The 16,382-nt window shown below is 39.0% G+C and overlaps 1 protein-coding gene across 2 annotated transcripts in view; it reads right to left on the bottom strand.

Annotated features, from left to right (window-relative positions):
* The window catches only part of AMN1 (antagonist of mitotic exit network 1 homolog), a 72,524-nt gene that overhangs the window by 23,091 nt on the left and 33,051 nt on the right, over positions 1-16,382 (bottom strand). For both annotated transcript variants that reach the window (XM_032644647.1, XM_032644646.1), the window contains exons 2-3: positions 4,450-4,582; positions 513-657 (exon numbers count right to left, since the gene is read on the bottom strand). In XM_032644647.1, the coding sequence (XP_032500538.1) occupies positions 513-657; positions 4,450-4,566 (262 nt within the window). In that variant the 5' untranslated portion in view covers positions 4,567-4,582. The remainder of the gene's footprint in view (positions 1-512; positions 658-4,449; positions 4,583-16,382) is intronic.

Raw genomic sequence — 16,382 nt, 5'->3', positions numbered from 1 at the left:
GCATCGGCAGGCGAACTCTCAACCACTGCGCCACCAGGGAAGCCCTATGATTAGTTTTGTGCTGTTCAAAATGGGGCAGCTTATGCTCTGGCTACAAAACTATGTAGTAAACAGGCTGATAGGAGAGTGCCTAGTAAATTTAATCTGATGATGATTTAACTTTCTGTTGTAATAGCACAAGAAAGCCTTAACAAAGTATGAACTGGTCATTTCTTGTTTCACTATACTAGGTAAAACATTTAAAATATAGAGGTATATCTATCCATGTTTATTTTAAACATGTTTAAACTTCAAGGTAGTGACTTAGTGTATTTCCCAACTTTCAGCACTGATTATAAGCAAGAATTCTAATTTGGATTCTTTAGCTTAGTTTGAATATTTTATTGATAAATATAGTTCTTATTTCTTTGACATACTTATACTCTCTTTTAACATATTTTCCCCTTCTCTGCTCCAAAATTATGCCAGATGGTGAATAGTACTCAACCAATTCATTGTGTTAATAAACATACCTTTTGAAGTTATGGAAATTCTGTTTTCTTTTGAGGAATTTAAAATTAATTTCTTCAATTTTCTGCAGTTACATAGGTGCAGGAGAGCAGTATCTGAAATATCACAGCTTCGTAGATCTAGAGTTTGGACTTCAGGATGTAAAATCTATAATAAATACATGATTTTGAGAAATTAGTATTTCCTATAAATATAAATGTTTATTCCATATTCAGTGTTTTGATGGTCATAAAAGACAAACAGCAGGTGGAAAATACAGCAAAGAATACAGAAACATATCTGTGTGAAGACAGATACATAGAGCAGGAAAAAAACAACCTAGTTCCAACTGGAGGTGCAGCTTCTAGTGTCCCCAAAGTCTTACTGGGACACAGAGCACTGTTGAGACAGCTGGTACAGAGTAAGGACCCACTAGACCTGCAAGCAGAACCAAGGTGGTGGTGGGAGCTTATCCTCTTCTAGTGGTTCCTATTATTAGAGATTCTAACTCTGTGTCTCTTTGCTCAGCAAGTACGAGTCTTTAGGCACTTATATACCAAATGCTTATCTAGAATATTTACCTCCTTCATTTTTATTTTTGGGAGCTAGTACAAACAAACCCAGTATTACTGAATGTTTACTTGAGGGCAACAAATAGCAGATTAATTTCAAAGGATTCTGAGCTCTTTTTCTGGGGGTATTTTCCTTCTCTTTTGCTTTATTTTTTATTTTATTTTTTTTTTTTCTTTTGCTTTATTTTTATGAAAATAGAAATGGTTTACACTTTTCTGAACAAAGTAATGTACTGTTATTATAAAACATTCATACAGCACAGAAAAATTACAGAAATGATACAAATAACTATTTCTGTTTATTGAGCACTTACCGGGAAGGGTACTAAGTGTTACATAAAATATGTCATTTAATATTCTCTCTCTCTCTCTCTCTTACATACACATACACATACACACACACATACACACACACACACCACCCTAAGAGATTGGTCATTGCTATTTTATAAATGAGAAAATTGAGTCACCCAGAGCTTAAGTAGCAACACAAAGTACACAGCTAAAAAAAGGAGCAGAGCTAGGATTGGAAGCCAGGTCTTCCTAATTCCAAAGGCCATGCGTTTAACTAGTTATAGCTAAAATTACCCATAATATCAACACCCAGTGACAAACATAATATTAGTTTTGATGCTTTTTGAGTTTTTTAAAAAAATTTGAAGAAAAATGGGATCAGATCACATATATTTATAAATGGGCACTTTTTATAAAAATAATTAATTGTGGTTGCATACTATTTCATTTTATGCATGCACCGTAACTTATTAAATGCGTCCTACACTGGCAAACACTTAAGTTGAACATTCAGACTGATTTTAAGAGGCAATATAGTACAGTGTATAAGAGCATGTACTCTGGAGGCAGGCTGCCTGAGTTCCAACCCTGTGATTGTGATCAAGCTCTGCTTTCTTTTTGTGCCTCACTATCCTCATTAAGATGAGGATGATATTTGTGAGAAATAAAGGTGCCTTGCTTATAATATATGCTATATATAACTGTTAGCTATTTTATTATTATGAAAATGTTATGGTGAGCATTCTTGTGTGCTTTTTAAATTATTTTCTTCTTGAGATTAACACCAGTAAATGGTAATTATGTGAGGTGATGGAGATGTTAACTAACCTGCCGTGGTAACCATTTCATAATATATAAGTGTATCAAGTCATCACGTGTGTTGTACACCTTAAACTTACACAAGGTTATATGTCACTTATATCTCAATAAAGCTGGAAAAAAATAACAGAAGTGAAATTTTTGAGTCAATGGTAAGCAAATTTTTAGGACTTTTGATAGAATGCCAAACTGTCCTCCTAAAAGGTTTTTTTAAATCAATTTATACTCTCACAGCAGGGGATAAAAGTGATTGCTCCCCACACTATTGCCAGCACCAGGTATTACTATTTTTTAAGTCTCTGCTAAACTGAAAGACAAACTGTGACTTTGATTACTAATAAGGTTAAATATCCTTTTATGTATTACTGCTGATTTATATTTTTTCCTTGGAGTATTTCCTGATTCTTCTATTTTATTATTTGTTTGTTTTGATTTTTCTTAGTGGTCTGCAGGCATGATTTACATTGGCAAGATAAAAAAAAAATAGAATTTCATACATACTGCAAATATTTTTCCTAGTTTGTTACTTTATTTTTTTCTTCTTGCCATAAAGAAGTTTATATTTTTATATATTTAAATCTATCAATCTTTTTCTTCTTGTTTTCTAACTTGGTGTCATGTTTAAAAAGGCCTTCTCGGGCTTCCCTGGTGGCGCAGTGGTTGAGAGTCCGCCTGCCGATGCAGGGGACACGGGTTCGTGCCCTGGTCCGGGAGGATCCCACATGCCGCGGAGCGGCTGGGCCCGTGAGCCATGGCCGCTGAGCCTGCGCGTCCGGAGCCTGTGCTCTGCAGCGGGAGAGGCCACAACAGTGAGAGGCCCGCGTACCGCAAAAAAAAAAAAAAAAAAAAAAAAAAAAAGGCCTTCTCCACCCAGAGACTATAAAAAGACTTAGGAAATTTTTCAAAAAAAGCCATCCCCAGATGTGTGCAACTTTTAAAAAAATGTTAGATCTGGTCTTTTAAATAATTTCATAAGCAGGACTTTCATAAGAATGGGGATTAGATGGAAACACCAAGGGAAATAACGCTTTTGATTTTTCTATCTCATTTACCCCCTTAGCCCTTTTTTATTCAGGTAAAATTAGGTTTAAATGAATGTTCAGGATTGTCATAAAACAAAAATTTAAGTCACTGAAATACAGGTTAAAGGGATGTGGGGAAGTGAAGAAAACCACGTTTTCTGTAGCGTCAATGTTTCATCTGTGAGCCACACAAACATTATATACATCCACAGAACCATCAACAGTAAGAGCTGGATTCTACCTCCAAAGAGCAAAGCAGACTACAACACTAAAATGTCTATGTTCAAATGCAAGCTAACAGGAAGAAAATAAAGCATTAAAGGCACATCAAGTTAATGTAGAGGAAACACTATGGCACACTGAAGCACAATTCCAATGTGAAGTCACCATTGTAGACATATGGGGAGTGCTACCATCAGAGCTTGCTTCCTTTTGATCACAGGCTTTGGGCAGAACATGTAGTAAAGTCAGCAATAAGTAGTTCCAGTCTCTGTAGGCAGTGAGTGATGATAGCTGCAAACCCATTTTACAGTTAAGACAACTGTGGTTCAATGTCAGAAAGAGTAGCAAGGCTAGAATTTTAATTCAGGTTGGAGGCCTTTACTACACTTATTCCCTTACAGAATAGTTAATTTTAGCTTAGTTAGTGAAGGGGAGTAAGTATAAATTAGCTGGAGTGAGGTACCCAAGAAGAATGAGAAGAATTTAGAAGAGTGATTTTTAACTGACTGCTAACCATGAATGGACAAAGTCAATAGGCTACGATCATTTTTTAAATGGAATAAGACATACTAGAATAAAATAGAAAATATCCAAGTGTACTGTACAGAGTACTGTTACACAGAGGTGTGGCTTGTGCGCTAGCGTCACAATGTAACATATATATTTCTTACTGTGGGTCTTTTTTTTTGCCATTTGTTTATTCACCCAGCATTTTAATTTTTTTCCAGCTTTATTAAGGTGAACTCAATCAAAAAGTTTAAACTTCTTGAAAATATGGAGTTCATGGATGCTGGTACCATGAAGACAAGAGAAACACCTGAAAGAATAGTGGGAGAAGATTTTTTAGAAACTATTACACATGGACATTCTGGTTATCTGGAGAAAAAAAGAACCCCAACACTTTATTATATTTTAAAATTATTACTAATCCTACTATAAACCACTGTTCCAAAAATCTGAAACCATAGCTAAACAGTAAAATATAATAGCCTGCTTTACAGGCTACACATACTCTTTGTATATGCTCTTACCTCACTTATATTCGAATCTGTTATCTGCCCCTGCACGCTCATTATTTTGATCAGTCTGTCTTTTATGTTGGGTGGCAAAGGCTTAATGTCTGTGATATATCTAGAAATATTCTTCATGAAGCACCAAAGGCATCTGAAATACAAATACAATATAGTAAATTACACTGTACAGGTACTGATTCCTAATATTTGTTTGTTTTAAAATAGATCTTTATTGGAGAATTGCTTCACAATACTGTGTTAGTTTCTGTTGTACACCAAAGTGAATCAGTTATATGCATACACATGTCCCCACATCCCCTCCCTCTTGAGCCTCCCTCCCATCCTCCCTATCCCACCCCTCTAGGTCATCACAAAGCACCGAGATGATCTCCCTGTGCTATGCAGCTACTTCCCACTAGCTGTTTTACATTTGGTAGTGTATATATGTTGATGCTACTCTCACTTCGTCCCAGCTTCCCCCTCCCATCCTGTGTCCTCAAGTCCACTCTCTATGTCTACATCTTTATTCCTGCCCTGCAACTAGGTTCATCAGTACCATTTTTTTTTTTTTAGATTCCATATATATGCGTTAGCATATGGTATCTGTTTTTCTCTTTCTGACTTACTTCACTCTGTATGACAGACTCTAGGTCCATCCACCTCACTACAAATAACTCAATTTCGTTCCTTTTTATGACTGAGTAATATTCCATTGTGTATATGTGCCACATCTTCTTTATGATAATTCATCTGTCGATGGGCATTTAGGGTGATTCCATGTCCTGGCTATTGTAAATAGTGCTGCAATGAACATTGTGCTACATGTCTCTTATTGAATTATAGTTTTCTCAGGGTATATACCCAATAGTGGGATTGCTGGGTTATACGGTAGTTCTATTTTTATTTTTTTAAGGAACCTCCAAATGCTATTTGTTAGTGCTTAGTCCTTTCATAAACAGGGTGTACATTTTTTCTTTTTTTTTTCGGTATGCAGGCCTCTCACTGTTGTGGCCTCTCCCGTTGCGGAGCACAGGCTCCAGACACGCAGGCTCAGCAGCCATGGCTCACGGGCCCAGCTGCTCCACGGCATGTGGGATCTTCCCGGACCAGGGCACGAACCCGTGTCCCCTGCATCGGCAGGCAGACTCTCAACCACTGCGCCACCAGGGAAGCCCCAGGGTGTACATTTTATATTAATATTTACAACTTAAGCTTGGTAAGATGCAAAAGCCTAGTCTGTGCTCAGTTATGGGCAACTTTCTTTTCCTCTACAACTTTTTCTCACCATACCTCATTTACTAAAATGCATCCTGATAACAAGATATTTTTCTTAAGTCAGTCTCTCCAATTCCTAAGACACAATTTCCACCAAGTTTTTAGTCACATATTTCTAAGTAAACATTAAATTAGGGCCTACAAATTGACAAATTTTATTTGTTAATGCAACAATCTTGCTTTCACTATTTTTCTTAAAAATTATGCAGGTATTAGAATCACTCAAGAAAGAACTGTAACCACAAAGATTCCACAAATAGTGCAAATCACAGAGATAATAAACTTAGTGCCAGTATTGCATATGCACAGAGTTATCAAAGCAGGCAACAACCGAGACCTACATGACCAACATACCTCAAATGTGGCCTGAGATTCCAACTATCTGAGACTCTCATATGTTAGACAAATAATACAAACCTTATTTTTATTTATTTATTTTTTTGTGGTATGCGGGCCCCTCACTGTTGTGGCCTCTCCCATTGTGGAGCACAGGCTCCGGATGTGCAGGCTCAGCGGCCACGGCTCACGGGCCCAGCTGCTCCGCGGCATGTGGGATCTTCCCGGACCGGGGCACAAACCCGTGTCCCCTGCATCGGCAGGCGGACTCTCAACCACTGCGCCACCAGGGAAGCCCAATACAAACCTCATTTAATTTCTGCCTACAAATACTCCCTCATATATACACTTTTACATTCATGAATAAATATGATCATACACTTGAATTTTTTTTAGTACAATCTTTATTTTTTCTTCTTTTGGTTGCCTCTGCCTTTCCCTCGCCTTTCCTTCCCCCTTCCATTATTTAGTTCCTCACCCTGTTCCGTGTATGTTCCCTTATTTTTTCTCTGTGCTTGTACACACACACGTTTACTCACACATGTATGTATGTATTCAAACATACATTTAAAGGGTTAGGTTGGGGGTGGGGAGAGATCACTGTTTCCTAGAATGGCATCACTGTATATATACTCACTTTTCTACACCCTCTTTCATTCAATAATACCTTAGGAAATTCTTTAAAGCATCAAGTGTGGTTTTAAGTTTCCTTTAATGCCGATATAATATTTCACAGTGTGGATGACTTTAGTCATCCCCTATTGATGAGCATTCCACTGTTTCTAGGATATGTTAACATATGGTGTCAAATTGTTTTCTTCATATTTCCATCAGCAGCGTTGGAGGGTTCCCTTTCATCTACATCCCTAAGCAGTAGGTATTATTGTTCATTTTATTTATTTTTCCATTATGTCCATTTCCCAGTCTCATCCCCCACCACTGAGGAAACCATTCTAATGTCTAATATGTATCCTTTTGTTGTATGTACCCTCAACATGATTGTTATATGGATGTATTTCTAATTTATGTATGTGGTATTTGTCATAGATTTGCTCAGTCTTTCACTCAGCACTGTTTTTTTTGTTTTATTTTTTTGTTAATTATTTATTATTATTTTGGCTGCGTTGGGTCTTCATTGCTGTGCATGGGCTTTCTCTAGTTGCAGCGAGTGGGGGCTACTCTTCGTTGTGGTGCATGCATTTCTCATTGTGGTGGTTTCTCTTGTTGCAGAGCACGGGCTCTAGGTGCATGGGCTTCAGTAGTTGTGGCTCACGGGCTTAGTTGCTCCGCGGCATGTGGGATCTTCCCGGACCAGGGCTCGAACCCATGTCCCCTGCACTGGCAGGTGGATTCTTATCCACTGCCCCACCAGGGAAATCCCTTAGTACTATTTTTTTTTTTTTTTTTAAACATCTTTATTGGGGTATAATTGCTTTACAATGGTGTGTTAGTTTCTGCTTTATAACAAAGTGAATCAGCTATATATATACATATGTTCCCATATGTCTTCCCTCTTGCGTCTCCCTCCCTCCCACTCTCCCCATCCCACCCTTCCAGGCTGTCACAAAGCACCGAGCTAATATCCCTGTGCCTTGCGGCTGCTTCCCCCAAGCTATCTACCTTACTACGTTTGTTAGTGTGTATATGTCCATGACTCTCTCTCGCCCTATCAAAACTCACCCCTCCCCCTCCCCATACCCTCAAGTCCGTTCTCCAGTAGGTCTGCGTCTTTATTCCTATCTTACCCCTAGGTTCTTCATGACATTTTTTTCCCTTAAATTCCATATATATGTGTTAGCATACGGTATTTGTCTTTTTCTTTCTGACTTACTTCACTCTGTATGACAGACTCTAGGTCTATCCATCTCATTACAAATAGCTCAATTTCATTTCTTTTTAAGGCTGAGTAATATTCCATTGTGTATATGTGCCACATCTTCTTTATCCATTCATCCGATGATGGGCGCTTAGGTTGTTTCCATGTCCTCGCTATTGTAAATAGAGCTGCAATGAACATTTTGGTACATGACTCTTTTTGAATTTTGGTTTTCTCAGGGTATATGCCAAGTAGTGGGATTGCTGGGTCATATGGTAATTCTATTTGTAGTTTTTTAAGGAACCTCCATACTGTTCTCCACAGTGGCTGAACCAATTCACATTCCCACCAGCAGTGCAAGAGTGTCCCCTTTTCTCCACACCCTCTCCAGCATTTATTGTTTCTAGATTTTTTTGATGATGGCCATTCTGACTGGTGTGAGATGATATCTCATTGTAGTTTTGATTTGCATTTCTCTAATGATTAATGATGTTGAGCATTCTTTCATGTGTTTGTTGGCATTCTGTATATCTTCTTTGGAGAAATGTCTATTTAGGTCTTCTGCCCATTTTTGGATGGGGTTGTTTGTTTTTTTGTTATTGAGCTGCATGAGCTGCTTGTAAATTTTGGAGATTAATCCTTTGTCAGTTGCTTCATTTGCAAATGTTTTCTCCCATTCTGAGGGTTGTCTTTTGGTCTTGGTTATGGTTTCCTTTGCTGTGCAAAAGCTTTGAAGTTTCATTAGGTCCCATTTGTTTATTTTTGTTTTTATTTCCATTACTCTAGGAGGTGGGTCAGAAAGGATCTTGCTGTGATTTATGTCATAGAGTGTTCTTCCTATGTTTTCTTCTAAGAGTTTGATAGTTTCTGGCCTTACATTTAGGTCTTTAATCCATTTTGAGCTTATTTTTGTGTATGGTGTTAGGGAGTGATCTAATCTCATACTTTTACATGTACCTGTCCAGTTTTCCCAGCACCATTTATTGAAGAGGCTGTCCTTTCTCCACTGTACATTCCTGCCTCCTTTATCAAAGATAAGGTGTCCATATGTGCGTGGGTTTATCTCTGGGCTTTCTATCCTGTTCCACTGATCTATCTTTCTGTCTCTGTGCCAGTACCATACTGTCTTGATTACTGTTGCTTTGTAATATAGTCTGAAGTCAGGGAGCCTTATTCCTCCAGCTCCTTTTTTCGTTCTCAAGATTGCTTTGGCTATTCGGGGTCTTTTGTGTTTCCATACAAATTGCGAAATTTTTTGTTCTAGTTCTGTGAAAAATGCCAGTGGTAGTTTGATAGGGATTGCATTGAATCTGTAGATTGCTTTGGGTAGTAGAGTCATTTTCACAATGTTGATTCTTCCCATCCAAGAACATGGTATATCGCTCCATCTATTTGTATCATCTTTAATTTCTTTCATCAGTGTCTTATAATTTTCTGCATACAGGTCTTTCGTATCCTTAGGTAGGTTTATTCCTAGATATTTTATTCTTTTTGTTGCAATGGTAAATGGGAGTGTTTTCTTGATTTCACTTTCAGATTTTTCATCATTAGTATATAGGAATGCCAGAGATTTCTGTGCATTAATTTTGTATCCTGCTACTTTACCAAATTCATTGATTAGCTCTAGTAGTTTTCTGGTAGCATCTTTAGGATTCTCTATGTATAGTATCATGTCATCTGCAAACAGTGACAGCTTTACTTCTTCTTTTCCGATTTGGATTCCTTTTATTTCCTTTTCTTCTCTGAGTGCTGTGGCTAAAACTTCCAAAACTATGTTGAATAAGAGTGGTGAGAGTGGGCAACCTTGTCTTGTTCCTGATCTTAGTGGAAATGCTTTCAGTTTTTCACCATTGAGGATGATGTTTGCTGTGGGCTTGTCATATATGGCTTTATTATGTTTAGGAAAGTTCCCTCTATGCCTACTTTCTGGAGGGTTTTTATCATAAATGGGTGTTGAATTTTGTCAAAAGCTTTCTCTGCATCTATTGAGATGATCATATGGTTTTTCTCCTTCAATTTGTTAATATGGTTTATCACATTGATAGATTTGCGTATATTGAAGAATCCTTGCATTCCTGGAATAAACCCCACTTGATCATGGTGTATGATCCTTTTAATGTGCTGTTGGATTCTGTTTGCTAGTATTTTGTTGAGGATTTTTGCATCTATGTTCATCAGTGATATTGGCCTGTAGTTTTCTTTCTTTGTGACATCCTTGTCTGGTTTTGGTATCAAGGTGATGGTGGCTTCGTAGAAGGAATTTGGGAGTGTTCCTCCCTCTGCTATATTTTGGAAGAGTTTGAGAAGGATAGGTGTTAGCTCTTCTCTAAACGTTTGATAGAATTCACCTGTGAAGCCATCTGGTCCTGGGCTTTTGTTTGTTGGAAGGTTTTAATCACAGTTTCAATTTCAGTGCTTGTGATTGGTCTGTTCATATTTTCTATTTCTTCCTGATTCAGTCTTGGCAGGTTGTGCATTTCTAAGAATTTGTCCATTTCTTCCAGATTGTCCATTTTATTGGCATAGAGTTGCTTGTAGTAATCTCTCATGATTTTTTTTATTTCTGCAGTGTCAGTTGTTACTTCTCCTTTTTCATTTCTAATTCTATTGATTTGAGTCTTCTCCCTTTTTTTCTTGATGAGTCTGGCTAGTGGTTTATCTATTTTGTTTATCTTCTCAAAGAACCAGCTTTTAGTTTTATTGATCTTTGCTATTGTTTCCTTCATTTCTTTTTCATTTATTTCTGATCTGATTTTTATGATTTCTTTCCTTCTGCTAGCTTTGGGGTTTTTTTGTTCTTCTTTCTCTAATTGCTTGAGGTGCAAGGTTAGGTTGTTTATTCGAGATGTTTCCTGCTTCTTAAGGTGGGCTTGTATTGCTATAAACTTCCCCCTTAGAACTGCTTTTGCTGCATCCATAGGTTTTGGTCGTTGTGTCTCCATTGTCATTTGTTTCTAGGTATTTTTTATTTCCTCTTTGATTTCTTCAGTGATCACTTCATTATTAAGTAGTGTATTGTTTAGCCTCCATGTGTTTGTATTTTTTAAAGATCTTTTCCTGTAATTGATATCTAGTCTCATGGCGTTGTGGTCGGAAAAGATACTTGATACAATTTCAGTTTTCTTAAATTTACCAAGGCTTGATTTGTGACCCAAGATATGATCTATCCTGGAGAATGTTCCATGAGCACTTGAGAAAAATGTGTATTCTGTTGTTTTGGATGGAGTGTCCTATAAATATCAATTAAGTCCATCTTGTTTAATGTATCATTTAAAGCTTGTGTTTCCTTATTTATTTTCATTTTGGATGAATCTGTCCATGGGTGAAAGTGGGGTGTTAAAGTCCCCTACTATGAATGTGTTACTGTTGATCTCCCCTTTTATGGTTGTTAGTATTTGCCTTATGTATTGAGGTGCTCCTATGTTGGGTGCATAAATATTTACAATTGTTATATCTTCTTCTTGGATCGATCCCTTGATCAGTATGTAGTGTCCTTCTTTGTCCCTTTTAATAGTCCTTATTTTAAAGTCTATTTGTCTGATATGAGAATTGCTACTCCAGCTTTCTTTTGGTTTCCATTTGCATGGAATATCTTTTTCCATCCCCTTACTTTCAGTCTGTATGTGTCTCTATTCTGAAGTGGGTCTCTTGTAGACAGCATATACAAGGGTCTTGTTTTTGTATCCATTCAGCCAATCTGTGTCTCTTGGTGGGAGCATTTAGTCCATTTACATTTAAGGTAATTATCGATATGTATGTTCCTATTTCCATTTTATATATTGTTTTGGGTTCGCTACTATAGGTCATTTCCTTCTCTTGTGTTTCGTGTCTAGAGAAAGTTCCTTAGCATTTGTTTGAAAGCTGGTTTGGTGGTGCTGAACTCTCTCAGCTTTTGCTTGTCTGTAAAGGTTTTAATTTCTCCATCAAAATGTGAATGAGATCCTTGCTGGGTAGAGTAGTCTTGGTTGCAGGCTATTCTCCTTCATCACTTTCAGTATGTCCTGCCACTCCCTTCTGGCTTGTAGGGTTTCTGCTGAGAGATCAGCTGTTAACCTTATGGGGATTCCCTTGTGTGTTATTTGTTGTTTTTCCCTTGCTGCTTTTAATATGCTTTCTTTGTATTTAATTTTTGACAGTCCTGATTAATATGTGTCTTGGCGTGTTTCTCCTTGTATTTATCCTGTATGGGACCCTCTGTGCTTCCTGGACTTGATTAACTATTTCCTTTCCCATATTAGGGAAGTTTTCAACTATAATCTCTTCAAATATTTTCTCAGTCCCTTTCTTTCTTTCTTCTTCTTCTGGAACCCTATAATTCGAATGTTGGTGCATTTCATGTTGTCCCAGAGGTCTCTGAGACTGTCCTCAGTTCTTTTCATTCTTTTTTCTTTATTCTGCTCTGCAGTAGTTATTTCCACTACTTTATCTTCCAGGTCACTTATCCGTTCTTCTGCCTCAGTTATTCTGCTATTGATCCTATCTAGAGTGATTTAATTTCATTTATTGCATTGTTCATCGTTGCTTGTTTCATCTTTAGTTCTTGTAGGTCCTTGTTAACTGTTTCTTGCATTTTGTCCATTCTACTTCCAAGATTTCGGATCATCCTTACTATCATTATTCTGAATTCTTTTTCAGGTAGATTGCCTATTTCTCTTCATTTGTTAGGTCTGGTGGGTTTTTATCTTGCTCCTTCATCTGCTGTGTGTTTTTCTGTCTTCTCATTTTGCTTATCTTACTGTGTTTGGGGTCTCCTTTTTGCAGGCTGCACTTTCGTAGTTCCCGTTGTTTTTGATGTCTGTCTCCAGTGGCTAAGGTTGTTTCAGTGGGTTGTGTAGGCTTCCTGGTGGAGGGGACTAGTGCCTGTGTTGTGCTGGATGAGGCTGGATCTTGTCTCTCTAGTGGGCAGGTTCACGTCTGGTGGTGTGTTTTGGGGTGTCTGTGGCCTTATTATGATTTTAGGCAGCCTCTCTGCTAATGGGTGGGGTTTGTGTTCCTGTTTTGCTAGTTGTTTGGCATAGGTTGTCCAGCACTGTGGCTTGCTGGTCGTTGAGTGAAGCTGGGTGCTGGTGTTAAGATGGAGGTCTCTGGGATATTTCCACCGTTTAATATTATGTGGAGCTGGGAGGTCTCTTGTTGACCAGTGTCCTGAAGTTGGCTCTCCTACCTCAGAGGCAGAGCCCTGACTCCTGGCTGGAGCACCAAGAGCCTTTCATCCACACAGCTCAGAATAAAAGGGAGAAAAAGTAGGGAGAATTAGTAGAAGTATGAGGAAAGAAAGAGGAAAGGAGGAAAGGAAGGAAGGAAGAAAGAAGCAAAGAAGGAAAGAAAGGAGGGAGGGAGGGAGGGAGGGAGGAAGGAAGGAAGGAGGGAAAGAAGGAAAAAAGACAGAAAGAAAGATGATACAGTAAAAATAAAATAAAGTATAATATAGTTATTGAATTAAAAAATATTTAGAAAAAAAAAAAAAAGGGACGGATAGAACCTTAGGACAAATGTTGGAAGCAAAGCTATACAGAGAAAATCTTACACAGAAGCATACACATACACCTTCACAAAAAGAGGTAAAGGGGGATAAATCATAAATCCTGCTCCCTGAGACCACCTCCTCAATTTGGGGTGATTCGTTGTCTAAAGGAGGGAAGGAAGGAAGGAAAGAAAGAAAGAACGAAGGTAAAGTATAATAAAGTTATTACAATTAAACTTAATTATTAAGAAAAAGAATTTTTAAAAAAAAGTCATGGATGGATAGAGCCCTAGGACAAATGGTGAAAGCAAGAGTATACAGACAGGATCTCACACAGAAGCATACACGTACACATTCACAAAAAGAGGAAAAGGGAAAAAAATCATAGATCTCGCTCCTAAATTCCACCTCTTCAATTTGGGGATCATTCCTTGTCCTATTCAGGTATTCCACAGATGCAGGGTATATCAAGTTGATTGTGGAGCTTTAATCCGCTGCTTCTGTGGCTGCTGGGAGAGATTTCCCTTTCTCTTCTTTGTTCTCACAGCTCACAGGAGCTCAGCTTTGGATTTGGCCCTGCCTCTGCATGTAGGTCGCTGGAGGGCGTCTGTTTTTTCGCTCAGACAGGACGGGGTTAAAGGAGCCGCTGATTCGGGGCCTCCGGCTCACTCAGGCCGGGGGTTGGGGGATGGGGGTAGGAGGGGCACTACGTGCGGGGCGGGCCTGCGGCTGCAGAGGCAGCGTGACGTTGCGGCAGAGGCCGGCGTGATGTTGCACCAGCCGGAGACCCGCCGTGCGTACTCCCGGGGAAGTTGTCCCGGATCCCGGGAACCTGGCAGTGGCGGGCTGCACAGGCTCCGCGGAAGAGGGGTGTGGAGAGTGACCTGTGCTCGCACACAGGCCCCTTGGTGGCGGCAGCAGCAGCCTTAGCGTCTCCCGCCCGTCTCTGGGGTCCGCAGTTTTAGCCGCGGCTCGCGCCCGTCTCTGGGGTTTGCGCTTTCAGCCGCGGCTCGCGCCCGTCTCGGGGGCTCGCGCCCTCAGCCGCGGCTCGCGCCCGTCTCTGGGGTTCGCGCTTTTAGCCGCGGCTCGCGCCCGTCTCTGGAGTTCCTTTAAGCAGCGCTCTTAAACCCCTCTCCTCGCGCACCAGGAAACAAAGAGGGAAGAAAAAGTCTCTTGCCTCTTCGGCCGGTGCAGGCTTTTCCCCGAACTCCCTCCCGGCTAGTCGTGGTGCACTAACCCCTTCAGGCTATGTTCAAGCCGCCAACCCCAGTCCTCTCCCTGAGCTCCGTCCAAAACCAAAACCCGAGCCTCAGCTCGCAGCCCCGCCCGCCCCGGCGGGTGAGCAGACAAGCCACTCGGGCTGGTGAGTGCCGGTCAGCACCGATCGTCTGTGCAGGAATCTCCCCGCTTTGCCCTCCGCACCCGTCCGCTGTGCACTACTCCGCGGTCCCGAAACTCCCCCCTCTGCCTCCCGCAGTCTCCGCCCGCGGAGGGGCTTCCTAGTGTGTGGAAACTTTTCCTCCTTCACAGCTCCCTCCCACTGGTGCAGGTGCCGTCCTTATTCTTTTGTCTCTGTTTTTTCTTTGCCCTACCCAGTTTACGTGGGGAGTTTCCTTGCCTTTTGGGAGGTCTGAGGTCTTCTGCCAGCCTTCAGTAGGAGTTCTGTAGGAGTTGTTCCACGTGTGGATGTATTTCTGGTGTATCCGTGGGGAGGAAGGCGATCTCCGCGTCTTACTCTTCCGCCATCTTCAAGGTCCCCCCCTCTTAGTACTATTTTTAAGATCTACTTACTCTTAAATGTTGGAATATCTCATGGGTGAAAAGTGGTATCTCATTACTTTAATTTGTATTTCTTTAATTACTAGTAAATTTAATATCTTTTCATAAACATGCTGGCTATCTAGATTTTCTTTTCTCAGGATTGTCTATTCATATCCTTTGTCTTATTTGCTGTTTTTTTACTTAAATTGTAAGAGTTATTTTTGTGGCCAAATACATGACTGATTTTGTATATGCTCTATAATATTCAGAGAATGTATACTATCTATCTGAGAAATGTAATATTCCTCTGTGTATTATATATGTGCATCTAAATATCTCTCTCTGTGTATGTATACACAAATATTGTGTATATGATTACTTATTGATAGTACACAAATATTATTGTGTATATGATTATTTATTGATGAGTATCTTAATTCTTTATGTTCTTATTTTTTCTACTAAATCTGTAGAATTCTTAGTTTGCAATACTTGTATTTTGAAATCAACTTTTCTTTTTATTTCTACAAGTTTTTGCTAGTTTATATACATTACCATTTTATAATGAAAAATTTAAAAATACAGAAAAATAAAATAGAATGATATAAATCATGTACCCAAAACCAAGAATTTAAAAATTTATTTTATCATTTTGTGTCAGGTATCCTTCATAAGATATAAAACACTTCAGATAAAATTAAAACCTCCTTTGTCTGCCTATTCAGGTTTACTTTCTTTATCTCCCTTTGCAGAAACAACTACTACCATGAAGTTGTTCTTTTTTAAAAAATTTTTATTGGAGTATAACTGATTTAGAATGTTGTGTTAGTTTCAGGTGTACAGCAAAGTGAATCCAGTTATACATATACATATATCCACTCTTTTTTAGATTATTTTCCCACATAGGCCATTAGAGTATTGAGTAGAGTTCCCTGTACTATACAGTAGATCCTTATTAGTTATCTGTTTTATATACAGTCGTGTGTATATGTCAATCCAAACCTCCCATTTATTTCTCCCCCTCTCCTTATCCCCTGGTAACCATAAGTTTGTTTTCTATGACTGTAACTCTATTTTTCTCTTGTAGATAAGTTCATTTGTACCCTATTTTTAGATTCCACATATAAGTGATACATTTGTCTTTCTCTGTCTGACTTACTTCATTTAATATGACAATCTCTAGGTCCATCCACGTTGCTGCAAATGGCATTATTTCATTCTTTTTATGGCTGAGTAATATTCCATTATATATATGTACCACATCTTCTTTATCCATTCCTCTCTGTCAATGGACATTCA

This window comes from Phocoena sinus, chromosome 10, assembly GCF_008692025.1.
Source record: "Phocoena sinus isolate mPhoSin1 chromosome 10, mPhoSin1.pri, whole genome shotgun sequence".
NCBI classification, from domain to species: Eukaryota; Metazoa; Chordata; class Mammalia; order Artiodactyla; family Phocoenidae; genus Phocoena; species Phocoena sinus.
Note: the sequence above shows the minus strand (reverse complement) of the source record. Positions and strands in the feature narration are given on the sequence as shown.